The sequence below is a fragment of the Leguminivora glycinivorella genome, chromosome 14 (genome assembly GCF_023078275.1).
Source record: "Leguminivora glycinivorella isolate SPB_JAAS2020 chromosome 14, LegGlyc_1.1, whole genome shotgun sequence".
Lineage (NCBI taxonomy): Eukaryota > Metazoa > Arthropoda > Insecta > Lepidoptera > Tortricidae > Leguminivora > Leguminivora glycinivorella.
This window is the reverse complement of record NC_062984.1, coordinates 14,186,665-14,213,926: the sequence shown is the minus strand read 5'-3', so window position 1 is coordinate 14,213,926 and position 27,262 is coordinate 14,186,665. Positions and strand designations below refer to the sequence as shown.

At 35.8% G+C, this 27,262-nt stretch overlaps 1 protein-coding gene across 1 annotated transcript; it reads right to left on the bottom strand.

The window, feature by feature from the left end:
* Nucleotides 1-698: 698 nt before the first annotated feature.
* Nucleotides 699-26,486, bottom strand: LOC125233108 (putative inorganic phosphate cotransporter). Its single transcript, XM_048138972.1, has 9 exons — nt 26,182-26,486; nt 13,993-14,195; nt 11,491-11,733; nt 7,203-7,412; nt 6,560-6,727; nt 5,052-5,268; nt 4,646-4,767; nt 2,151-2,267; nt 699-1,493 (listed from the first exon to the last, which is right to left on the bottom strand). Exons 1-9 carry the CDS (start codon nt 26,288-26,290, stop codon nt 1,260-1,262), a joined length of 1,623 nt encoding a protein of 540 aa, XP_047994929.1. The 5' UTR covers nt 26,291-26,486; the 3' UTR covers nt 699-1,259.
* Nucleotides 26,487-27,262: the final 776 nt, after the last annotated feature.

The following is a 27,262-nucleotide window of genomic DNA, read 5'->3' as shown; positions in this document are numbered from 1 at the left end:
CTACTGGTAAAAGTAACCTAATTAATATCAACATTAAATCAATTTCATTATAACAACAGTTATGATATGAGTTCAAATTTTTATTACAAAAATATGTATGATGTTTTCGATAAAACTAAATAACCTCCTTCTTCTTTATTTTCAGTAAAGAAGTCGGTTAAAAAAATAGGTACGTACTTACATGTCAATTAATAAGAGCTGGTACGAATGAAACGAATGAGTGAATGAGAATGTGTATGTGACAGATTAGATTAACCAGTAAAATGATGGCTCTTGACAGTTACGACTGCAAAGCGATACAGGTTAAAGCTTCACTCACACACACACAACAATTAAAAGTTCACATACAATTAAAAGTTAATTTATTCCATTCGGGTCAGCTTTCATGAAACGAGCTGTATTTGATTCATTGTGGAATGATATGGCTGATTATACAACTATTTATACGAATTGACCAAGGAATGGCATATCATGTATTCTGTACCATGGGCGACTACTTATACTATCAGCTCTAAAATTATATTCGACAAGCTCGCGTGTAAGTAAATCCACCTAAGTACATAATTCCTCAGTTAGCCTATTACATTACATACATTTTGCATTACTAAACAACTTCATACAGATAAAGGCACTAGTAAAATACAACGTTGCTAAACGTTAAAAAAATCAAAAAATACATACTCTGTGGGTGTACCTTATCAATCTTATCATGAAAATGTTTCGTACTATTACGTACCTATGAATTCCTTAGCGTAAGGCTAGAGTGGACGCTGAGCGGAGCGGGCAAGCGTGCGTTCAACCTATGCAGCATCGACAATTCGACACAGGGTACGTAGCCGAATGGCACAAACGCTCACGAAACGCTCACGAAACGAAACGCTCGTAGATATCTATCTCTATCGCTCGTGCGGATTGGCGCGATAGAGTCAGACTACCTTTGGGCACCAGGGGGGTTACAATGACGTGCTAAAGCCGTTCAGTTTAGGTTGAGAGAGAGGGACGGAGCTATGTAACTGCTATAGCTGTGTCCCTTTCTCTCAACCTAAACTGAACGTCTTTATAACGTCATGGTAACCTCCCAGGACACTTTTATGCGCTCCAATTGTTTGACATGCACTCCGCACGTCTTGCTGCACGCCCAATATGAGCGTGCACTCAGACCTTACATTTAGTCGCTAACAGTAAGTGGTATCCACATTCATCCTTTTTGATATAAACGTCATAAAGTAAACTACAATAATAATCAAAATGAGTAAACGTTAATAAACGTCATCGTCACCATTCATGTTGGTCATCTTCGTCATAACGGCTTCCTGATCAGGCACGGAGTCCCTGACAAGCGGGCCGTGGTTCCAGTTGGGCGGGTAGCCAAACTGCCGTACGTCGTCCCACCACTGCTGCTTGCCGTCCGCCCAGATGCAGTACACCACGTTGGTGCCTACTAACACGGCGAAGCACACCCAGAACGCGACGCGCCACTCGCTTAGAGTTGACTGCGGAAGAAGGTTATTAATTTTATTAGTCTATAGACACGGTTACAGCAAAACTACAGAGCTCGACATAGACTTGAGTTTCACTTATTCTAGTGGCATATTTCACCAAGCTACAAGTTATGAAATACAAATGTTTGTAATTTGTGACTTGGATCTTGTAATTTTTGACTTGTTGCGTTTTGAAATTTAATGGGCCATAGGTAAATAATTTTTGCAGGACCATAATTATTAAAGTATACGCTCTACAGTAGGTACAGTACACGTGCGAATAGGTAATTCATAAACCGCCTGGTAAAAATGTCTGCCTTGGGTGAGACTTGAACTCACGGTCTTATTTAAGCCTAGTGGCATCGATTGCAGACGTTTCTGCTAATCAGAAGTTAAAATTCATAAACCGTGTCGACTATTTCCCTGGGTGCGTTTTCACATTATCCGATCCGATATCGGATGTAGGAACGATATCCCATACATTTAAGCCACCATCTTTGATTTTTGCCTTTAAAGTCCTGCCGGCATCCGATATCGGATCGGATAATGTGAAAACACACTGAGTCTTGAACCAGATGGGCCATATTGGAAAACATACTCGTACAACGTTTAAAGTACTATCAAATAATACGAGTTGGCATTGTGATGACACAGAGGAACTTGACTTACATTGGGGGTTAACAATCCGATGAGGAAAGGAGTGGCGATCCCGGCGAAGGTGGATGTGGTGTTGACCAGAGACGTCAGCGTGCCGGCGTAGTTCGGTGCCAAGTCGAGCGCGTTCACCTGGAATTGAATATTTTTAATACTATATAACAACCAATAGACATATAGAAAAACTAAAATATGAGACGTTAGCCTATAGTTGCAGTCGATATCGTCTTGGATTATCCCATTTGTTTTTGGTTATTATGTTCTGCTTTCGTCGCTCATTGTTTATTCGTCACTTAAGACAGCAGTCTTTGTTGTGTGATACTATACAGCACGACCACGGATGATTTTACTAATTCTGATGCGGTACAAATTCACGAAAAAAAATGTACTTTTTTGTACTGACGTTTAAAAAAAATGTACCCTTATGATTTTGGAGTTTTGACATAGGGCCCGTGGTCGTGCTAGGTAGGTACTCCCTGGCACGACCACACTATATTTAATGAGATTTTAAATTTCTGTTGCAGTACAAATTCACGAAAAAAAATGTACTTTTTTGTACTTACCTTTTAAAAAAAATACCCTCATGGTTTCGGAGTTCTGACATGGAGTGTGGTCGTGCTAGATAGGTGGTACTTCCTGGCACGACCACACTATATTTAATGATTTTTTTAATTTCTGTAGTGGTACAAATTCACGAAAAAAATGTACTTTTCTGTACTTACCTTTTTATAAAAAGTACCCTCATGGTTTCGGAGTTTCGACATGGGTTGTGATCGTGCTAGATAGGTACTCCCTGGCACGACCGCACTAAGTTTTTGAAGTAATTTACATAGTACAATTTCAAAACACTTGTTTAGTATTCATTTGACCATCAAATTAAACATAAATATAGTGTGGTCGTGCCAGGAAGTACCACCTATCTAGCACGACCACACCCCATGTCAAAACTCCGAAACCATGAGGGTATTTTTTTTTAAAAGGTAAGTACAAAAAAGTACATTTTTTTTCGTGAATTTGTACTGCAACAGAAATTTAAAATCTCATTAAATATAGTGTGGTCGTGCCAGGGAGTACCTACCTAGCACGACCCCGGGCCCTATGTCGAAACTCCAAAATCATAAGGGTACATTTTTTTTAAACGTCAGTACAAAAAAGTACATTTTTTTTCGTGAATTTGTACCGCATCAGAATTAATAAAATCATCCGTGGTCGTGCTGTATAGTATCACACTCTTTGTTAGCTTTCAACGTACGACTTTCTGTCATTTTTTTTATTCGGACCAAAATTTCATCATTTCATTCGAGAATGCAGCTACGAACTAATACTTCTTTCAAACTCCCTATGTTAATAAATTTACACAATTATATATACAATAAACATGATATATGAATAGGTTTCTATAGTATACATATATTTGTACAGGGCATCAACCTCGTCATACAGCGTTGAGTCAACCCGTGATAAAACAATGATAAAAATTATGGTTATTTATTAGCATTACTTATTGAGTATTTTATAATAATACGAATGGCGCGACGCGTTGATAGTACCTAAACTGTCATGTTTATATTCTATACTGTTCAGTTACATGGCATTTATGAAGGAAAATTACTTTTTTTATTGTCTTTGTAACCTAATCTTGCAGCATTGTTGTGTGTTGGAGGGAAGCCAATTTTCGTGAAATGTGTGAAAACACTAGTGAAACATAGCTGTTTCTTTCACTTATAGGATTGTTTGATTGTAAGAAGTTATAAAGAATAAAAGAACAATAAGGCTACGGAAAACTCAAGCATAGGCCTTTGCTAGAATAGATCATCATTAAGATTCAACAATTAAATAATTGTAAAACCTGATAGGTAATCACTACGCGTTTCAACTTGAGCATTCATTTCAGAATTAGTAAAAATATTAGGAAAGAGACACTTTCGTTGTTTAAAATAGTATGGTATATAATAAAAAACCGGCCAAGAGCGTGTCGGGCCACGCTCAGTGTAGGGTTCCGTAGTTTTCCGTATTTTTCTCAAAAACTTCTGAACCTATCAAGTTCAAAACAATTTTCCTAGAAAGTCTTTATAAAGTTCTACTTTTGTGATTTTTTGCATATTTTTTAAACATAATGGTTCAAAAGTTAGAGGGGGGGGGACGCACTTTTTTTTCCTTTAGGAGCGATTATTTTCGAAAATATTAATATTATCAAAAAACGATCTTAGTAAACCCGTACTCATTTTTAAATACCTATCCAACAATATATCACACGTTGGGTTTGGAATGAAAAAAAATATCAGCCCCCACTTTACATGTAGGGGGGGTACCCTAATAAAACATTTTTTTCCATTTTTTATTCTTGCACTTTGTTGGCGTGATTGATATACATATTAGTACTAAATTTCAGCTTTCTAGTGTTTACGGTTACTGAGATTATCCGCGGACGGACGGACGGACGGACGGACAGACAGACATGGCGAAACTATAAGGGTTCCTAGTTGACTACGGAACCCTAAAAAAGGTACCTTCATGCCGCTGTAGAATCCTCCCATGAGAGCCATAGAGAGAACAAAGTAGGCCATAGCAAGATCCCGGTTGCAGCCTGCATACGAAGCAAGAACGATGCATATCGCTGGGCCCGTGGCAGCTGCAATAACAAATATTAGGTTACACATTACTTGTAAATTTGCAAATGACCTGACTCCACAGATCAACACATGTGTTTTGAGTGTAATATAAACATATAGGCTTCTTTAAACCAGGAAGATTGATTAATATCTAATACTTTATTTGTTTTAATTGACAATAGAAACAAATATAGTGATGTGCATTGCATATTATGTGCACTATGGGATTATTAATTGGAAGTCGTCTTACTACAAAAAAAGTTTTCGCAAAGAGATATTGCCTAATGTACATTGTTGGCATTACCTATAGTAGTATGGATGATCCTTCCAGTTTTGATCGTATGCCATCCCTTTTTAATGCACAGGTCACACACGAATCCGAAGATAAAGGAGCTGATCCACATAGCGGCGTACGGCAAGGCTGTCAGCAATCCGGTGGTCGCGATATTGTACTTCAGCACGTCGTGAGAGTACTTTGGTAAGTCTGAGACCATTGTGTAGTAGCCCCAATCGTGGCCAACCTATGAGGTAACACACATAATATGAAAACCAATTCGAATTTGAAGAAACTCTTACATTGAGATAGAAAATGACATTATATGGGTACTTATATAATAAGCCACCGACCACGATGTAGCTTTCCTACTTAAAAGTAAAAACCACTTAAAACGTTCATCTAAGTTTTCATAGATTGACTTGAGAGACGGAGTCTTGAATTAAGAGGAAACTTTTTAATTTGACGTTACATTAACAATGGTTTTTGGCTGCGTTGTCCATAGGCATCTAAGTCAACGTATAAAAATCAACGGATGCATTCTTCTTATAAGCAAAATCCTATTTGTCAAACGCGATGGGTTCAGAAATAAAATGTAGGTGAATACCAAGTTTATCAGGTCACCTAAGTGACCTAGTATTTCGATAAATGTTTCACAGGAATATAAACTTGATTCGTGTTTTATTTATTGCATTTATTATGTACATTTGCATTATTATGTCACTACCTACCTAGCCTAACTATGTACAGCATTATAACTTTAGTTTTGAAAATAGACGACACAAAAAGTTTTGTCAGATTCTGTCTCCCGTTTTACTGCCTTTAGAATAGTGTTTTTTTGTGTTTTATACCTAATCGATGATATAAGAACAACATCATAAAACGAAACAAAGGCCTTTTGTTCTTTTTAATATGTTAATCTGTTTAAAAAATTGAACTGCCCGCTAACCAGTTTGGTTACCGCGAGTCAAGGTTGCCGTCATGGCGAACATGGTCATTTAAATGGTATTAAACTCAGTTACGTAATATAAGCAGTATCTATTTATAGAATTCATTTGTTTTTTTCGTGGATTCAAATCATATCAAGGTGGCATTTCTTCTTCAACAACTTATACGAATATAACTAATTGTACAAAGTTATTATAAGGTACTTTTGTAGGTATCTGTTAAATTCTAATCATGCCTTTGTAACAAATTTTAGATTTATAATCATGCAAGTGATAATTTATAATGACAGTCCATTAAATTACCTATCGGGAGAAATAATTGACCATGTGGTCAACATGAACATGTGGTCATGGCCACTACTAAGTCAATGTCTACAGGATTTATGCATTTTGAATACTTAATAATATCATTGTGATATCACCAATGACAAACGATGTCAGTTACTGTCCCTTTACATTGAATAAAGGTCGCAACCTATTCAATATTGTTAAATTGACTACGAAAGTTTTTTTGACTTTCTCACAAACGCGATTTTAACACCAAAATATGACCAAGCCCACTTCGTACTAAAAAATGTTGAGTAAACTCACAGCGGCACAGACTAGCGCCCACACGGGCCACGATCTCAGTATGGCCTTCCATGGCACCGGGTCCTTGGCTGCTTTGTGGTCGGCCGTTGTCACGCTGGCGTTCAGGTAGGCTAGCTCCTTCTTTGAGATAAAGGGGTGGGTGTTTGGCGTGCTGTAGCAAAATAAACTCTGGAAAGAAATGTAGCAGGGTAAAATAAAGTAAGTGTTTTGGTTAAAGTAGCTTAACTAATAAAATATTAACCATAAAAGAGAATTGTTTTTTTTTTTGCAGTAGAAGATTTATGATTATTGTATAAAGTGGGGTTTTAAAAAAATGTGGTAACAGGTAAACAATGCGTCGCTAAATTTTTATTATTAGATAATAGGTATTGGTATTATGTATGCACGTTTAAATATCGCCATTTGCATGGATCTCGACAATTTTACGCCATTTTTATTCAGTAATTTGTATGATTCCTTGGACGTGTTTATAAACCACATATTTTTAAACCATATTCCCAATTAAGTATGATGATACTTAATTGGGAATATGGTTTCCAAGGGTACCAAATTTCACAACTAAATAGAAAACCTTAGAATGATTATTGACTTATCAATGAACGACATTATAAACAAACATGACTTTAGAATCGTTGTTACATACCCACAAAGCAAACCACAGCAGTCCAAAGCCACCGAAGAAATAGAACACGTTAGCCCAGTCTTGACCGTCCGACAGTAATATACCGGACATGAAGGAGCCAAAGATGTTCCCGATCTGGGCCCCGCCGAACACGAGGGCACCCTGGAACGAACGCTCGTGCGGTGGCACCCATCTAGCTAACATTATCATGAGGGCTGGCATCGTGGGACCCTGAAATTAATAAATTTTTATTACAGTTCATATAAGCAGTGGCCTATCGTGCGACATTCAATCCGGAGATTTCGAGTTCATAGTGTTCAAACCCCGACTCGTAACAATGAGTGTATGGAACAAGTGACATTTTCCAGCCACTCTTCGGTGAAGGGAAACATCCTGAGGTAGCCAAATTAAGCTCTACAATGCCTTGTTTTCCCTCTGGGTCGGAAGATTTGATGGCTGTAGCTTTCGTAAAAACTAGTGCCTAGGCCAATTTTATCAATATTTGCCGTCTCCCATTAGCAATGGCAACATTCCGGGATCACACTAGGAAAAATAGAGGGATAGAGACCTCGTCTTATGCGTAAATTGATCTGACATGACCCAAATCGAGGTTTCCTTGCGGTATTTTCAGATTCTTAAAGGCAATGGAGTAACAACATCTGAGTAACAGACGTCTAGCATACGAGTAGATAGGCTTATCTATCTTAAGCAAACCGTATGTGTGTTTGCCACCAACGACGATATACATATTATTATCAGTGAGTCACTGATCAATCATGGCCGATCTCATTGATACTCGTTACACACATCGGTCGCAAACACAATAAGCTACGGAAATCTATTACGGGAAAAAATATGCAAATTATGCGGCATCGTGAGTAGACAACAGTGTAACGGGAAGGAAGTAATTTGTTATGTTGTCAGTCTTCGGAGAGTAATCAGAGACGTGACAAAATACTGTGCTTAATTTACGAGGCTGGTGGAATAAGCAGCTAAAATTTTTATTCACAAAGCACAGAAAAACTAAAAATACTTTTAAATTAATGCGTTTATTACTCACAAGCATATTTAAAATGTTTTCATTTATGGCGGATTATCACTATCACTACATAGTATAAAACAAAGTTTTTCTCTGTCCCTATGTCCCTATGTATGCTTAAATCATTGAATTACTATGTAATGGCTTAAATCTTTAAAACTATGCAACGGATTTTGATGGGGTTTTTTCAATAGATAGAGTGATTCTAGAGGAAGGTTTACATGTAGGTATAGTACCTGTGCGAAGCCGGGGCGGGTCGCTAGTTTGTAATAAATAAATAATACCGACGAGGTTAATTTTCCATGAAACATGTTTTAATACTTTCAAAGTCCGGTGACCCATCACGAATAACTAGCTCCACAAGTCCATGTTTCATATAATTAAATAATTATGGGTTAATCTTCCTTTCCAAACAAACTCTATCTGCTTTTATAATTTGTGAAAGGTAAAATGTGGTACTTTCATAAGGTACGTTACACAGTAAAAAGAAAGTAAAAATCTATATGTTTATAATTAATCGGACGGATAGGTATATGCATCTAGATTAAAAAGGTTCTATATTATAATGGTAGGTACATACTTATAAAACAAAGACTGGCTAATACATACAACATGGTTACAAAGAAGACCGTTTAGAATTTAAACTCTATCATTAAGGGTCTGCAGAACACAATCTGAATGTTGATTGTATCTATGTCTGGCGCCAAGTAGTAACGAATGAAATAACAATATGTAACTTAAATTAAATACAAAAAGATCGTATTTACGTCGACAGATCAAATACAAAATCGTAAAATACTCGTATTACGTAAGCTTATAACATGTTTTAAGTACAATCGAGTTCATAAATATATGTACCTACATTTCTTCACCTTAACTGGATCAGGGGCGGCTCACTCCGCGATTGTATCGCCAGGCTACAAGTACATGCTGGCGGCCGCGAGTTCGCGGCCTAATCAGGGGTGGCGCGCGTTCTCACGGAACGCACGTTCGCACTTTATATTGTTACTTTACGTTGCGAGTTTTTTTAAGGTTCATATGCAATATCCACGTGTGGAATGGCTAATAATGCATAGTTAAATAGACATCATAAATAATCAATCAATTGAATGGACAATCTTACACAGATCGGAAAAGTTCAATAAGGCTTGTGATGCTGAAGGCTTAAACAAAAATATATAAATACTGTATTTATACCTAGAAAGTACCCAAGACTTGAATATATAGTATAACATTTTATCTGAGAATTAATTCGTTTTAATCCATAGGTAACCCTATCATCCGACGCTGTGCACGTGCGGCTCGTTTCTTTGTTAGAATTTTGTAGCCATTTAAAAAGGCGGCATTTCGTGAACATCAAAGCAGTGGGCCTTCTGTACTTGTACTAATATATTCTGTGACTGGATGCAATAAGGTGAAAAAATTTACTCATATTTATGAACTCGACTGTACGCTATTTATTTACTTAAATTATTTAGTTATTTTAAGATGACACACAATACACGTAGCTTTACTCCATCGATATCAAAGATATTGCAATAATTTTTACCCATTTTATTCTTATGTATTAATTATCGCTTTGTGACTTAGTTAAATTTTCTTAGTGTTTGTAATTATTTTCAACTAAAATGTGTATGAAATCTATTCGTTCCTAATTTGTGATGACCGTTCTGGCCTAGTGGTTAGTGACCCTGCCTCCTAAGCTAAAGGTTCTGGGTTGGAATCCCGGTTAGGACATTTACTCATTCGGAAACGGTTGCCCATTTTCTTTTAAATCTAATATTTATTTATCTTACATATTTATAAAAAACAGGCAGACGGACAGAGTCGCACCATATGGGTTCCTGTTGTACCTTTTTGGTACGGAACCCTAAAAAGAAAAGAAACAAGAAAATCATGATAAATATGCATTGTAGTTATTAGGTTTCTATGCGTTGTTTCCAACTCAAACGTTACAGCTAAATAGATAAGCTTTATTTTAGAGAGACAATTTATTATTATCTGTAATTTGAATATTTCTCATAAGATAAATTATAAATCATCATATACATTGAATACCACCTTTATAAATTAGTCCATATTCCAAATAATGAACAATAAAGTGAATTTTGTAAATGTCTTTTTGTCTGCAGTATTAGTTACATTCATGCATATCAGTAAAAAATGTTCAGTTCTTCATAAACTTATTGTATTGACCGAGATATATACTGTGATTACCATTTTGTTTTTGTAACGTCTGGCCATGATGCACGCAACTACGTCGAAATATCGGAAACTCTACAAAAAACGGTCTCTCGGTCAATATAAGTCTAGTGAAACTAAGTGAATCATTTAAAACTCGTACCTCCCCTATTTCCTAAAAGCACACGAAAAGAAAACATTCCACCCCTTCTCCAGCAGACTCATGACGCCTAAGGTTCATTTGCCGCCTCACTTTTCGTCCAAGTAGCCTACACATAAGACTTATATTGACCGGGTTATAAACTGTGATTACCCCTTTGATTTTTATTGAGGGTCCAATATTTCGACGCAGTTGCATGCATCATGAATCATTGATCACAGGAAACTTTATATCCCGATCAATATAAGTCTTATAAGGCTAACCGTGAATCATTTAAAACTCTTAGTCTACACATTTTTGAGTAATGGAAATACTTGAATATTGAACCGTTCGAAAGTACCTCTCCCATTCCTTGAAGCACTCCCAGACAAGTGAAGTAAAGAAAGCGAAAACGACCCATGCCTAAGGTCCGCTTACCGTCCCAATTTTCTGCCAAGTTGACCCCAGGGACTTCAATAATAGAAATACTTGAATATTGGATGATTTAAACATACCTTTCCCATTTCCTGAAGCATACGAAGAGCAAACAGCCCGGATGATCCACGGAGCAAGGAATGCAAAGAGAGCCGTGCTTAGCAGACCCACGCCTAAGGTTCACTTACATACATACATACATACATACAATCACACCTGTATCCCATAAAGGGGTAGGCAGAACACATGAAACAACTAAAGCTTCAGTGCCACTCTTGGCAAATAAGGGGTTGAAAGAAAACGAAACTGTGACATTGCAGTGACAGGTTGCCAGCCTCTCGCCTACGCCACAATTTAACCCATATCCCATAGTCGCCTTCTACGATACCCACGGGAAGAAAGGGGGTGGGGGGGGGGGGGTGGAAATGTTCACTTGTCGCCCCAATTCTCGGCCAAGTAACTCCCAGAGACTTCAATGAAGACTCTGACTTGAATATTGGATGATTTAAACATACCTCTCCCATACCCTGAAGCACACGAAGAGCAAACAGCCCACCCCATCCTCCATTACCAATACGGATGACCCACGGGGTAAGGAAGGTGAAGAGAGCCGTGCTTAGTAGACCCACGCCTAAGGTCCACTTGCCGCCCCATTTTTCTGCGAGGTAGCCTCCAGGTACTTGAGTAGCGGCGTAGCCGTAGTAGAAACCACTGAGAATTAAACCCTGAGTGGCTTGGTCCCAGGTTTGTGTTGCGTACTGAAATTAATCGTTAATTTGTTTAAACATATGTCAGATATTACAAAAACTACATACATACATACAATCACGCCTGTATCCCATAAAGGGGTAGGCAGAACACATGAAACTACTAAAGCTTCAGTGCCACTCTTGGCAAATAAGGGGTTGAAAGAAAACGAAACTGACATTGCAGTGACAGGTTGCCAGCCTCTCGCCTACGCCACAATTTAACCCATATCCCATAGTCGCCTTCTACGACACCCACGGGTAGAAAAAGTGGTGAAATTCTTAACCCGTCACCACACAGGCCCAAAACACAAAACACAAACAAAGACTAAAACTAATATTCTAAAAATAAGTAAACATTTCGAAGAGCACTAAAACGTAACGCTATGTAACAACAAGAGTAAAGTAGGTATAATGTAATGTGAATAATGATGCAAATTTATGGTCATCTAGAAATAAATTAACGCTTTAATTTATTCATATACTAGCTTTTGCCCGCGGCTCCGCTTGCGTAAAATTCTAAAATTGCAGAATGCTCCATACACACTTCCATCCCCCATTTTAGGGAAGTGAAGGGTTAGAAACAGATAAAAAGTAGCCTATGTCACTCCATTTCTTCACTTAGAAAATCACTTCAATTCGTCGCTACAAAACGTAGCCAATGTCACTCTCCATTCCTTCAACTATCCCCACCTAAAAAATCACGGCGACTCTACGCTCCGTTTTGCCGTGAGCCGTGAAAGACGGACAAACAAACAAACACACACACTTTCTCATTTATAATATTAGTATGGATATTGATATATGAACATGCAATGAAATGGTCACATCAGCCACTAAGTTACCCTGAGTTAAGAAGCTGTGTTGCTTATTTACCACTTATCATTGAATAGAAACATGTTGACTTTATTTAGTAACCGAACACGGCTTAAACTTTGTGCAAAGAGGTTCGAGTATTATAGAGAGTTACTGTCAAAGTAAAATGTGTAATCACAGTGCATAGACTGCCATCTCTCGACATAAACTTAAAACTTTTGAACCTCAGTTTTGACAATTTGGCCCATATTCTTAGCTTGATATGTGTTAAAATGTCAAATTCAAATATTAATATTAGCGCCATCTAGCCGAGCGTCCCCCAAAGGTGTATCGCCATCTAGGTCACCGTACCTTTTTCTGTATGGTTTTGAGGTATGTTTTTTTCGTAGGCTTTATCTGTCTATACGGAGTTACATATGTCTTTGACTCTGTGGTTATTTTTAGATGTAGAATAATAATTATGATGACGATTGTATAATTGAAATGCTAAACCTACATTGCAAATACCAGGAACTAACCACAATGGCATTGGTTGAAATATAAACTTGCAGTTGGTATCTAGATTTAAACTGTATACTTACATACTTACAGAACCGGTTTTATAATAAATATTTGTAATGAACATTAAAACTACATATATACATACATAAACTTAGGCTTGTATTCCCAAACAGGATAAGAAGTGCGCAAGAAATCGCTCAATCTTCAATGAAGAGTGGCAATTCTTGGCAATTGTGGGTTGAGAGGAAAACGGAATTGTGATATTGCAGTGAAAGGTTGCCAGCCCATCATCAACACCACAATGGAACTCATTTCCCACAGTCAACTTCTACTACACTCACGGGAGGAAAGGTAGAGGTGAAATCCCTAAACCGTCTCCGCCCTGGACTGGACTACATTAAAATTACACTTTTTTTAATTATTAACTATGTACCATTACAATATTGTATTACGTCAAAAGCATACACTATAAACCTTAATGTGTTGGGCTTTACCTAGAAGACAGCCTACTACTTGACTGACGTAAATCAGACAATGAAGCAACTAAAGTGGAAATGGACTGGCCACATGCTCCGAGATAAAAGAGAAAAATGGTCTAAGGACATAACATCATGGTACCCAAGAGATGGCAAAAGGAAGGATGGTGGACAAAAAATGAGATGGGAAAATGAATTCAGAAAGGTAGCTGGAGCCCTGTGGAGAAGACAAGCTCTAGACAGAGAAACTTGGAGAAATATGGGAGAGGCCTATGCCAAAGGCAACCAGACAAAACGTCTGCGGAGAAAGGCTAGCAGTAAGCAGTAAGTAAGTAAGAAGACAGCCTTTATATAAAAGTTAAAACGGTTACAGCAATAGCCCGATGGAGTACATATATTAAAATAATTATGAAAGAACCGAATCACAACGATCATTATCGAGAATTAACATAACATCATGTTATACATGTGTACTTACTGGACTAATAATAACAGTAGTGTTGGCAGGTATCGGGTCACTTTCACATATCAGTTCAGTGTCATTACGAATAGATTCGTTCTTGTGTATGGGGATCACCATCTGGGTGATGGCCAGGTTCAGACAGACCCTCATGGTATAGGCGTTGCAGACTCCTAGGAGCCCCATCACGCCGAGTATGTAGCGTTGAGGTATGAAACAACCTGTGGAAGAAAAAAACAAATTGATTTAATATTTTAAAAGCATCGATTTTTTGGGCAATGTAATTTGCTTGATTCGAGAAACGCCTGTAAGCTATCATACCAATTAATACGATAATCGGGCCAATATTTTAATTTAAAGCTCACGATTTTGGATCTAAAAACCGAGTGATTTGAAATACGAGCAATAAAACTTTGGAATTCAGTCTCGTAATTTTTGATATTGACCCAACGTCAATATGAAAACCACAAGGTGCTTAATGTTTGATGTAACGCGAAAATTGCCTTTCATTACCACACTAATATTTTATCAACTTGATGAAAAACCGTAACAAAAATGTCTGTATTCATATTTAAACATACTGCATAAATTTGCAAAAGTTTTGTATAAAAATGAGCCTCGCATATCGTTCTTTCAGTTACGAACTTCAATAACCTTTTTTAACAGGTACCTCCAGATAAGAAGGGATATAAAAGGTTTCTTTTTAAGTTTCACGATACAAATACGTGATGTGAATGTATTCATATTAAATATCTGTAAATATGAAACATTCACGAATAGCATTAATGATTCGATATGACAGTATAATGAAACCGGCAACGGCATTTTAATTAAAAGTAAAAAAGAGCCTCAAAAGTATGCAGATGTAATTATTAAGTATCCATAAAACAATATTTACATTTTTGTCTCTATATAAATAAAGGTGGAGTAAATTATATTAAGTACTTGTAGCATAATTTGCATATTATTAACAAAATTGGGATCCGGTCACCTACGGCCACTTCCCCGAACGACCACCATGCAAATTCATATATGAGCCATTTCTTAGTTCGGCCGTTTCCTTCTCCGACCATTTCCCCGATAGACCACTGTTGGAATTCTTTCTACGTCCAGTTCTTCGAACGGGCACTGTGAAAATTCTTTGTTGGCCCCATTCCCCGAACGACCACCATGCAAATTCCTATATGGGCCATTTCTTGGTTCGGCCGTTTCCTTGTCCGACCATTTCCCCGATAGACCACTGTTGGAATTCTTTCTACGTCCAGTTCTCCGAATGGCCACTGTGAAAATTCTTTGTGTGGCCACCCATTTCCGGAACGACCATCGTTGAAATTGCCAGTTTGTCTAATTCCTCGATCGGCCACTACAACATTTACTAGTTTGTCCTATTCCCCGATTGGCTACTTTTTAACCGCCGCCTCAAATCTCTCAAGGAAGGACGGTTCTCAATTCGTCTGTATGTTTTTTTTTTTTAATGTTTGTTCTACGATATCTCCGTCGGTATTGGACCGATTTTGAAAAAAAATTTTTGATTGAATGTATATGCATACAGATTGGTCTTATTTTTCTCAGGACCCAGTTCTCATGATGGGATCCTGGAAAAATCGAACTCCTCAAATCTGAAAGGCATACATATGGTGATTTTTGTGTTTTTAAAAGAACAGTATGCATTTACGTACGGAACAGTGACATTTGGTGCACTGGAACTGCTGATAATGGTCAGAACGGAACTCCTCAAATTTCTTATTCAGATTTCTTATCCGATTGCAATAATCTAAACATCCAAATTGTAAAGAAATCAATTATTTTTATAGTCGGTACCAACCCTGTTCCTCGCCTTGCTATTGCCTGTTTTCCCCACCCAACCATACGCAGATAACCATAGGCAGGAAGGCAGTTTTATTTTTTTTATGATAAAGAGTTTTTAGTGGTGGTGGTCATTAAAAAGCCTGCTGAGAATGCGTTTACGAGGAAGGTTGTCAGATACATAAGTTCCTATTAGAGAAAGTGGGCATAAGAGGAACAGGCCGTTTGAGGAAGTGGCCATCAGAGGAAAAGGCCATGAGAGGAAGTGGCCATAAGAGTAACAGGCCGTTTGAGGAAGTAGCCATCATAGGAAAAGGCCATGAGAGGAAGTGGCCATAAGAGGAACAGGCCGTTAAAGGAATTGGCCATAAGAAGAAGTGGCCTTTAGATAAATGTGGCCCTTCGGGGAACGTTGTCACTAAGTGGCCCTTAAAGGAAGTGGCCTATCGGGGAAGTGGCTTTTCATAAAACTTGGCCTAAAAATGAAAGTGGCCCTAAGTGACCGGATCCCAAAATTGAATATTTGTTTTTGTACATTTCCCTTGTGTTTTTTTATACACTATCCAAAACCTCAAAAAATATAATTAATAAGTATGAATTCAAAAGTAAAACGAATGCTGTTACGTCTCAGGTGGATACAGAGCCAAAGGTCTTGTCTTCTAACGAAATACAGACTATCTTGGTTACCTATTTACCTATGCCCTTTTAGAAACTGGATGCTGTTCAAGGGCTTAGGAAACCAAGTTTATCCCACACAAACCACTTTCCATGTTTCGAAAGTTAATAAAGAACTAGTATTCAGAAACAAAAATTGTATTCCAATACAATGAGGTGTGAACTTAGAGCAATGAGCATTGAAATGGAAGTCGCCTGTAACGGCTCACCGCAAATTTGGCCAATGGACCTTCCTTTTTAATTGTATGGCGTTTATCTGACATGGCATTTTTTACGTTACCTACGGACAGTTTTCATCATACATGCAATCTACATACAATTATCATCATCATCATCTCTGAAAATTATAATATATTTTAGAAAAAAATTCATGACATGCGATGATACGATCAAGTCAACTCCTTTCAATTCTGTCGGGTTACTTGTTCCCACTTTGTCTTAGTCAATACGTTTTCAATATTGTGTTTAAACTCTAAACGTTGAATGAGAATAAGGCATTAGGTAAACTAGGTTCAAGATGATAATGAAGTTATATATTGCATTGAGCCTCCATACAAGTACCTATATTATAAAAATATTAGATATTGAAATCTTACGGATCCCTTTGCTTGACATAATTTTTGAAAATCGTAATGATACAATTTTCATACTCATACTCATACTCATTTATTTATAATATTGTTACATATTACACGTCACAATTGATTTAGGTACATAGTTATTATATGGTATATTAAAATTAAAATTATTATTAATTCGTAGTTTGATATGTCGAAATATGGTAATACATTTTTAAATTACATTAAGGACCATTGAGCATTATACACATTTACAATTATGACAGTTAAATTAATAGTTTAACTCTTTTCATTAAAGTTATGGATAACTTGTGTCGCTTAACTTCAAACTTGGGTAAATCCATTTTGCTTTAAGGTTGATTATATAAAAAATATAATATGATGTGAAAGATAATAAACCATACCAGAATGGATTTCCCAAGTTTGAAGTTAAACGACACACTTATGGGTCCATAAGTTACTTAGTTATTAAGTCTTTAAACTATACATAGATGTGTTAGGGTTTGGATAGGTTATGTTTTTTTTTTTTTAATTCATTTATTTAAGGTCGCTCAAACATCTGAGGTCATTAGCGACCACTGTAAGTATACATAATCAAATCAAGTCATAATAATTAACTAATTTAAGGAATTTTATCGTACTTTCTGCGTTATTTAAGCATTCTTTTAAACATTTAGGAAGATTAACAGTCAACCTTTCTGCATTATACAACGGGCAATCAATAAGCAGATGTTTAACAGATATATCACTGTTGCATCTTAAACATTTCTTTTGAGTTTCCTTAGTTATAAGATGTAAATGAGTAACATTACAATGTCCTATTCTTAATCTATTCATAACTACTTGATCTCTTCTATTATTTACATAAAATGACTTTTTTTCAAACACTGATTTTCTTATCTCGTATAAAACACTGTTGTTATTATTTACCCAATGGCTGTTCCACAATTTCTTAACATTAAACTTTAGGTATTTTTTGAGGTCTTGTTTATTAGAAGTCGAGAAATTGCATTGTTCATACTTCAAGGCGTCTTTAGCAGCGGTGTCGGCCCTTTCATTTCCAGGTATACCTTGATGACTAGGTATCCAGAATAATTCCACTAGGTATTGTTTATCTGTTAAGTCGAACAGGTTATCTCTTATTAAATTAATCAAAGGGTCTTTGTTATTAATATTTGACAGGGCCTTGAGTGATGACATTGAATCAGAACAAATGATGTGTTTCTTACTACTTGAAATATTGCTAATGACTTCTAGGCATTTAAGGATGGCCACAGCTTCACATGTGAAAATAGATGCATAGTTTTGTAATCTGTACTTATAAATACCGTTTGTTGTTACGATCGCGCAACCGGTTCTACCCTCACAGACGGAACCATCGGTATAGTGAAATGTAAAATCTGGGTATTTATTTTTAATTTCATAAAAAAGGTTTCTATAGGTATAGTCAGGAGTAGAATCTCGAGGGTTTTGGTTTGCTAATTCAAGGTTAACTTTAAGTTCAGTATTTTTCCAGGGTGGGTAGTTAGATTGTTTACGCGGGAATAAAGTAGGTACGTGGCAGTTAATTTCGTTTAAATATTTTTTTATTCTAAGTCTTAAGGGGGTGGGGAGAGATGGTTGTAGGTTGTATTCAATATCAGACGGTAATTGGGTTTTCAAGAGTAACGCCATATTACTATTATTTGTATGGTTAATGGCATATGAAAGGCATAGTTCTTTTCTTCTAAACTCTAGGGGCATTTCGTCCGCCTCCGCAAAAATACTGTTTACTGGGCTAGTTCTAAAGGCTCCTAGACTCAATCTTAAACAAGTACTATGTGTGCTTTCAAGGAGTTTTAAAATGGTGGGAGAAGCCGAATCATATATTATTGAGCCATAATCAATTTTTTGCCTGATCAGTGCTTTGTAGGTATTTTTAATGCAAGTACTATCCGAACCCCATTTATTGGCTGATAAAATTTTAACAATATTCATTCTATTGTAGCACTCAGATTTTAGCTTTTTTATGTGACTAACCCAATTCATTTTTTGATCAAAAGTTAGGCCTAAAATTTTTAACTTATTGACTTCTTTGATTTGTTGATTGTTAATAGTTAAGTTAACAGTGCCTTTGATTTTTCTTTTTGACAGGATCATTAATTCGGTTTTTGTAACAGAAAATTTAAACCCAGTACTTTTACACCATTCATTTAGTTTATTTAATGTGTTTTGTAATAGTTTTTCGGTAGGTTTTAGGTTGTTACCGCTACATAGAATTGTCAGATCATCTGCAAATAAGTACCCCTTTACAGGTCGTTCTATTACATCTAAAACGTCATTTATCGAAATCAAAAACAAAATAACGCTTAAAACCGATCCTTGAGGAAGACCATTTTCAGTAATATGCGGATCTGAGATTTGATCATTAATTTTAACTCTTATAGTTCTGTTAGTTAAAAAATTTACAACAAAGGAGAGGATATTACCTTTAATATTAAACTGTTCTAGCAGTGTTATAACCCTGTGTTTCCACACCATCTCATATGCTTTTTCTAAATCTAAAGCAACAACTACTACACTATGTTTGTTTGCAAAAGACGTTGAAATTTCATTTTCTAAAAAAGCTAAATGATCCGATGTTGACCTAAACTGTCTAAATCCAAACTGATATGGCGATAAAAGCTGAGTATGTTCTAAATACCATCTTAATCTATTACTTACAATTTTTTCAAACAATTTACACAAATTACACGTAAGAGAAATAGGTCTGTAACTTGAAGTAGTAGTGGGGGGTTTACCTGGTTTTGGAATAGGGATTACAATAGCTTCTCGCCATTGATCAGGAAAGACGTGATTAATCCATATGTAGTTGTAAATGTCCAAGAGTCTTTCAAAAGCTATCATAGGAAGTTTCTTGATTAAGGTATTGGAAATTTGATCAGGACCCGGACTTGAATTGCCAAGTTTTTGTAAAATTAAGCAAAGTTCGTGTATTGTTATAGTTTCATTAATTGGGTTACTATTATCTTGCAAGTTAAATGAATTATTTGTCATTTCTTTTTGGTTTTTGTACTGTAAAAAATCATGATTGTAATTACTTGAGCTTGAATTTTTTGCAAAAGCTGTTACTAATAATTCTGAGTTAATTTTAGGATCACAACATAATTCTCCGTCATTGTTTTTTAAAATTATAGTTTGTTTTTTCCTTTTCTGTCCGTTAATAGAATTTATTTTTTGCCAAATGATTCCTAAGGGAGTATGATTATTAATCGAAGATACAAATTGTTCCCAATTATTTTTCCTACTTTCTTTAAATAATCTTCTAGTTTGCGATCTCTTTTTACGGTATTCTATTTTAAGTAATTCTTGTCTATGTTGCTCTTCTTCGTTAATTTCTTCGTTATTCATAATATGACTATTTTTGAATTTCTTCGCTTCCTTGACATAATTTCTATAAGCTTTTTTAGTTTCCTTAAGTGACTTGGCGCATTCCTCGTTCCACCATGGAACTTGTTTCTTTCTTAGTTTGCCAGAGGTTTTTGGAATAAATTTTTCGGCTGAATTAATTATGATTTGATTAAATTCGTTCACTATGTCGTTAATACAGACATCGGAAGAAGGACTAAATTTATCTAAATGTTTAATCTTATTTTCTATTTCGCTACGGAAGTTTAGACCAATCTGCACTATGATATTTCCAATACTGTGGGATTCTTTGGACATTTGGGCTCAGATCTATACTAGATGATATAATAATAGGGAAGTGGTCGCTGTCGTAAAGATCATCAATTGCATTCCAATCGAAATAAGTTGATATACTTCGTGAAGCAAAGGTTAAATCTATACTACTAGTATCGCCATTTCTGCTATTGAAGTGAGTGGGCTGCTGAGAGTTAAGAAGAATAATATTATCATTGACATCTAACCAATTAGCTATCACTTTACCACGCTGATCACAATGATTTGATCCCCAATAAAAATGGTGACCATTGAAGTCTCCCAATAATACAAAAGGGGTTGGGAGCTGATTGATTAAAACATTCAGATCATTTTCACTGAAGGAACAGCTATTGGGTAAATATAGGTTACAGACAGTTAAAGCCAGCGGAAATTTGATTCTTATTGCTACTACTTCTAGATTACTTTTAATGTCTATACGTTCAGGAAGAGTGTGCGGCTTAATGTATATAGCTACTCCTCCGCTAGCTATACTGCTGTTTGTACGATTTTTATAAAAATTTTCGTAATTTTTTAACCTAGCACAATAATTATTTTTATAGTTTGTTTCCTGAATACAAAAGCATAACGGATCAACCTCATTTAAGATGAGTTTTATGTTTTCAAATCGTGCGTGGAACCCGTTAACGTTCCACTGCAAAATGTTCATTGAATAACTTTCAATAAATAAATATATAAAAAGGTTTTATTGAGTCTTCTTCCCTAGATTAATATCTTGAAGTTTTCTGGAGAATCTTGAACATCTGTTTTTTAAGTTCTTGTTCATTTTAGGGCGAATGAATAGGCACATTTCGATTAATTCAGGAATGTTATTGGTGTAATCTTCAACTATTTCTTGTATATTTTGTTTGTTGCGAGATTTGTCTAAGAGACTTACGAATTGGTCCAATGTGATAGGGAAGCGAGATGAACCTTCAAATTCATTCATTTCTATCTGTATATCATGCCAAACTTGTTCTTCTGTTCTGTTGTCTAAGGTTTTCTTCTTCTTTTTAAGAGATTTGTTATTTGGTGATTCTTCTTCAAGGGACATGTTACTGTCGTTATCATCTGTGTTGTCACTCAGTGGTAAACTCTCCTCCAAACATATATCAGTTTGTTTCTGGTCCGTATTTGAAGGCTCTGAAGTAGTAGTGGAATGAATACGTTTATTACCTTTGTTGTAGTCTGGCTTATTGGGTGGAGCACTAAACGGGGTACTTGTGATCGGTGTCGGCGTCTGTTCAATATCTGTAGGAAGGTGACTCGGAATTTCTTCATTTACTTTTGAATTACTCTGACTGTTTGTTTGAGTCAATGAAGGTGGAGTTTGTTGACAGTGTTTGGCTAAATGTCCCATACCATTACATATGAAGCACTTCATCGACTCATTTGTTATGTAAATCCAGTAATTTGTATCGTCATAATTAATTTGCATCGATTCAGGTAACTTTTTTTCATCCTCCGGAGAAACGTATACCTGCCGTCGGAAACTCATGATATGGGAAAAACCGGCATCGGGTATCCCAACTTTCATATATGTAATAGGAGACATGATTTTAACGTTCATTTCATTGAATTTTTCTTCTAATATTTCGTGTGGGATAACGGGGCAAACATTGGATAGAACGATTCGCTTATTCCTTGTAATTAGAGGTCGAATCTGCAGTGTGTGTTCTTTGACTTTGACTTTTTTTACTTGATCAACAAGTTCATCCGCTGTTTGTTTCGAGTCCAAGTAAACACATACTCTGGAATTTGAGATACGCGATATAAATCGTATAGACGATGATTTCGTAACCTTTGAAAGCGATAATAGATAGTCTCGTATCATAATCCCGTCTATTGAATCTATTACAATAGCTTGCTCTTTTTTGGGGAGGGTAGCTTTAGAAGTAACGTTGGCGTAACTTACATTGGGGCTTGGAGTTGGGTCTTCCATTTTAAAAGGTGCTCCCGTTGCCAGGAGCACCCTCGAGTAGGTACTAAAGGTGGTTCACTAAGGTGAAGTTAAATAATTACTCGCGGCGAGTCGGCACATTTATCTAATTGCGATAAGACGCGTGAACCGAACGGCGGTCGCAGGGTAACTGAGGTTATGTTTGTTCCATAGCAATCCTGAAATTTATATGTTTGTGAGAAAACCAAATTATGGGTATACGATAGGCACCAACATAAGTATGACTTAAAATGTTAACTTGATAATCTCCCACTCTCACTATCCTTGGTAGTGATAGAGACCCAAAAGCTTAATATATACATAGCTTAGATACGTTATTAATGTTATTATTGAGATAAATGAGAATTATCAAGCTAGTAATTGGCTGTTTCTTTTTACTTGCTTATTGTGCATTTATTTGAAACGTTGTTTAATACCTTCCCTCGATTTTATTTTATCATATTTGCTAGTTCTAGTTATGTAATTCTAACAATAAAATAACTATCATATTGGCAACCATGAATAAGCTAATATATGTATTATGTAGTATTTTCCGCATATCGCAAGTTTAACATAATCGTAAAAAGAAAAATATGCATCAACTATTAAAGTTTATGACCTAGCGAAAAAAATATAATAGATATCTATTTATTTCGGTTCATATTCGTTTTTAATACTTTACTACAAAGAATTAAGGCCTGATTTTGCTTGTATAACTATGACAAGAGGTCCAAAAAGAGGCTGTTTAATTTATAACGTATAGTCCTTGTATGTTAATTTAATAAAAAGTAAACTTTAGTGTCTATAAAAAAAATATATTTCGGTGACAAGGCAATTTCCAAATTAGTAGTAAGACATTAAATTGAACTGCCTGAATAAGAATTACACCATCCCCTATCCGCCCGTGGTTATCGTAGAAGCGCTGCGGTCCCATTATAGTGTGCGCGATGGGGTGGCAACCTGTCACTGCAAATACTGCAATGTCACAATTTAGTTTTCTTTCAACGCCTTAATTGCCATAAGAGTGGTACTGAAACGAGCAGTTTCATCTGCTCTGCCTACTCCAGGAATACGGGCGTGACTATACATACATGTATTATGTATGTAATCATTCTCGTAGGTACACAATACTACACATCAAGTGTCCTAGCACTAGCATATTGCCTCATTGGTTCTCTATCGCCCTCAATTGAAAACACGGCGTGAAGATAAATCGTATGTACGACAGTATTATGCACTATGCATCTGTACGATGCAGTGCATAATCTTTTATCAATTTTATCATCTTATTTTCACGGAATTGTACGAACGTGTTATGTTTCTTTTAGTCTGTCTATGTAAGTATGCTCAGTATAAGAAAGTACTTAGTAGAGTACTCTACACTTCTACACGTTTTTTTTTGTTTATAGTTGATAGCGAAAACGTCTCGGAAAATGTACTTGAGCATTTTCAGAATTTTGGACCCCCCAATTAGCGTAAGTTTTTAACAAAAATTTACTCGCTGTCAGTTTTGTGACGACAATTAAGCATAAAATGTCTAAAAATTTACTTTTTTCGCATTCTGAATGTAGATTATCGCTTAAAGTTTATGTAATGAACAAAAAAACAGTATTTGTATACACCGTGTTTCACTTAACACTAAAAACCTGAAAACAGTTTGTTCAGAATCGAGAGTAGAATCGATTGAGCTATATCTTGATGGGGGTAATATTTTTATTTAAATTTGTATTATTAGTTATTTTTTAAGTGTCTATTCTATTGTACTCGTAAGACAACATTGTGTATATCGCATTGCTAGAGGTTGTTTACCTTTTTCAGTATTTAGGGGTATTAATACTGGCTGGTTACTTGGACGATTATTTTTTCCGCTACGAGTTTGACGTTGTTTGTCAGTTTAATCTTAATGTTTATCATAAGTCATAACAAATTGAACTCGTACCTAATTATAACCTTGTCATTATGAATATTGGGTTTAAATTTGCTTACTGCGATTACCTGTCCAATTTGAAGTTTACTGTGACAAAGATTTAAAGTGTTTTACAGTGACATCTTAGCTGTCTATTGGTAAACCAGTAACGTACACAAATAAATAGTTTTGTGGTTTATGGTGGAAGTTAGCAATTATTTTATTGAGTGTAGAGCTAAAAGTCAAGTAGAGCTGTACAGAAAATTAAAAATTCAATTAAAAAAAAAGTAAAAGATGAATACTCTAGATGAGTTTAAAAAAATAAAAATCAGTTAGGGTGTCTGAGGTTTTGAGTGTTACTGGAAACACGTAGAAATTTCATGCTTGGGGGGTCCCAAATTCTGAAAATGCACTTATGCAATTTTGGGTTCTAAAATATCAAATATTGAAAATGAATTAAAAAATCTAGCGAGTTGTAGAATACATAACTTGTAAGCAATACCAATCCAAAGAACTTTTTTCAAATTTTTTTTAATTAAGAAAGAAGAAAATGTATAAACCATCTGAACGGAGTCATTTTAACCTAACACACTAATAACCGGTTTTAATTATACCGGTTTTAATTATTAAAAATCGGTCAATGGGATAGCAATTTATTATCAGGCTATCTTTACACATGTATTTGTGTAGTCGCCTACATAAATATATCAATGTGTTACCTCGACATTTTATTTGACGTTATCGCGAATAGATAAGAGCGGCGCTTAATGGTATAGTACTTCAGTGTTATGCCGGCAGATATCAATTAATCAGTTCAGATACCTACTCAGTCGTTGGAGCATCCGAGATACAACTTGTCTGAACTGTAGCGAACGGAACAATAATGTCACTTTCGAACTAATGTGGAAAAGTGATAGAGAGAGAGACAACAGTTTCATTCGCCTCAGCTCAAATTATTGGTAGCTTGGTTAGGCCCTCAATTCAGTTAAACGTTTCGAACCATCCGTGAATTTGTTTTGATCACTTTAAATAACAAGCAGCTATAATAAGTATTTATAGAGACGTACTCGTATTGTAAAAGTAAAATTTGTACACACAGTGCATCTAACCGAGTATCAATCAAAATTGTGGCGCCATCTAAACGAGTTTATAATATTTGTTTTCTTTGATTTCGAGGATAAATTCTAGGATTTTCCTAGAATTTATTCATATCAAACGTGTCTTTGGCGCAAGTGTTTAAAATCCGACATAGAAATGCTCAATAATATTATAATCTTCTTCCCATTTTTATCCCAAAGTAGGCAATCACGTAAAAAAATGAGTTTTAATCAGCTAGTTACTAACTAGCCAGTAGCTACCGTCCAGTAGTAACCATACGAGTAATAAGTACCTAATTTCAGTATATACGATTTTGATTTTAAACTGCAAAAAACAACCTTCTCGAGAACTTCACATACATATGAAATATGCATGAGGAGGTAAACAATTAATGAAACATGTTGAATAATTAATTATTGAAATAACGTACATCTGTATTATTGTCCATATTAAACACACTCTGACTATTTTTGTTAGTAATGCTTCCTCCCGATAACAATACTTACATGATCGCAAAGTCCTAGTCAAAGCGTTATCCACAACCTTTGGTTGTTTCTGAGTTTTCTGCCCCAGGAGATTATGCGCCTGCGCTTGATTTTCTGTGTTATCGTCCATTTTCTACAAACTATATCACAGTTTACTTCAAAAACTTACAAAAATATTCTTAAATTAATGTATTAATAAAGTAAATTCGCTTTTATTTAATATTAGCTACACAATTTTTCACGCACAACATGCACACGTTGTTATTTACACATGACACATTCGCACACGCCAACAGCTAAGCGTTGACTCTGCGCGTTCGCAAGCTTAGTATGTTTACCGGCGCACATGGCATAGTTGTCATCGGTTACGTTCGATCATGTAAAGACCGAAGCTGCTAACCTTGGGCCCACGCCGTTACACTATGTATACAAAAACGCCTTAACCGCCTTCGCGAGTAACATATACTTACGACCTTGTTTTTGTTGGTAATTATGTACTATTACGCAAATTAACCTTTGATAGCCTTTTGTATCCATAAGAATTCAAGTTGAGGTTTAAGATAAGACTCCCTGTGATAGAATTACATATGAAAGGAATCATTTCAAATTTTAACGTTTAAAATTAATTGTAATTTTAGGTCTTAGGTTACTTTATTTAAACTTTTTTATTTTCTTGACTATAAATTAGATGTTTATAGATAATGAAATATTCCAATATTGCTGTCATTGAAGACAATATTTTTTTGCTTGTTTACACTTTGTTTTGGTACGCTATCAATATCCCTAACTAAATAGTTCTAAACGAATACATACAAAAAAAGAGATCATTCGTTACTAACAATCCGCAAAACGTCAGTGTGTACTGATACCTATGTAGTCAACGAATTTGCTTTGTTACACCTAGTTCTGGTACTCTATACTGCCCTCATAAGGCAATTGGCGGTATCTCAAATAAAATTTGAATGCAAACATATACCTTAAATCTTTCTAAATGACAGTTCCTTTTTCAACTAGGTTCTAACTACGGACCCTAACTAAAGGTTCTAGGAAAACATGAAGAAAAGAGATCTTCTGTTGTCCGGAACTAGTTTTGGCATTTTAT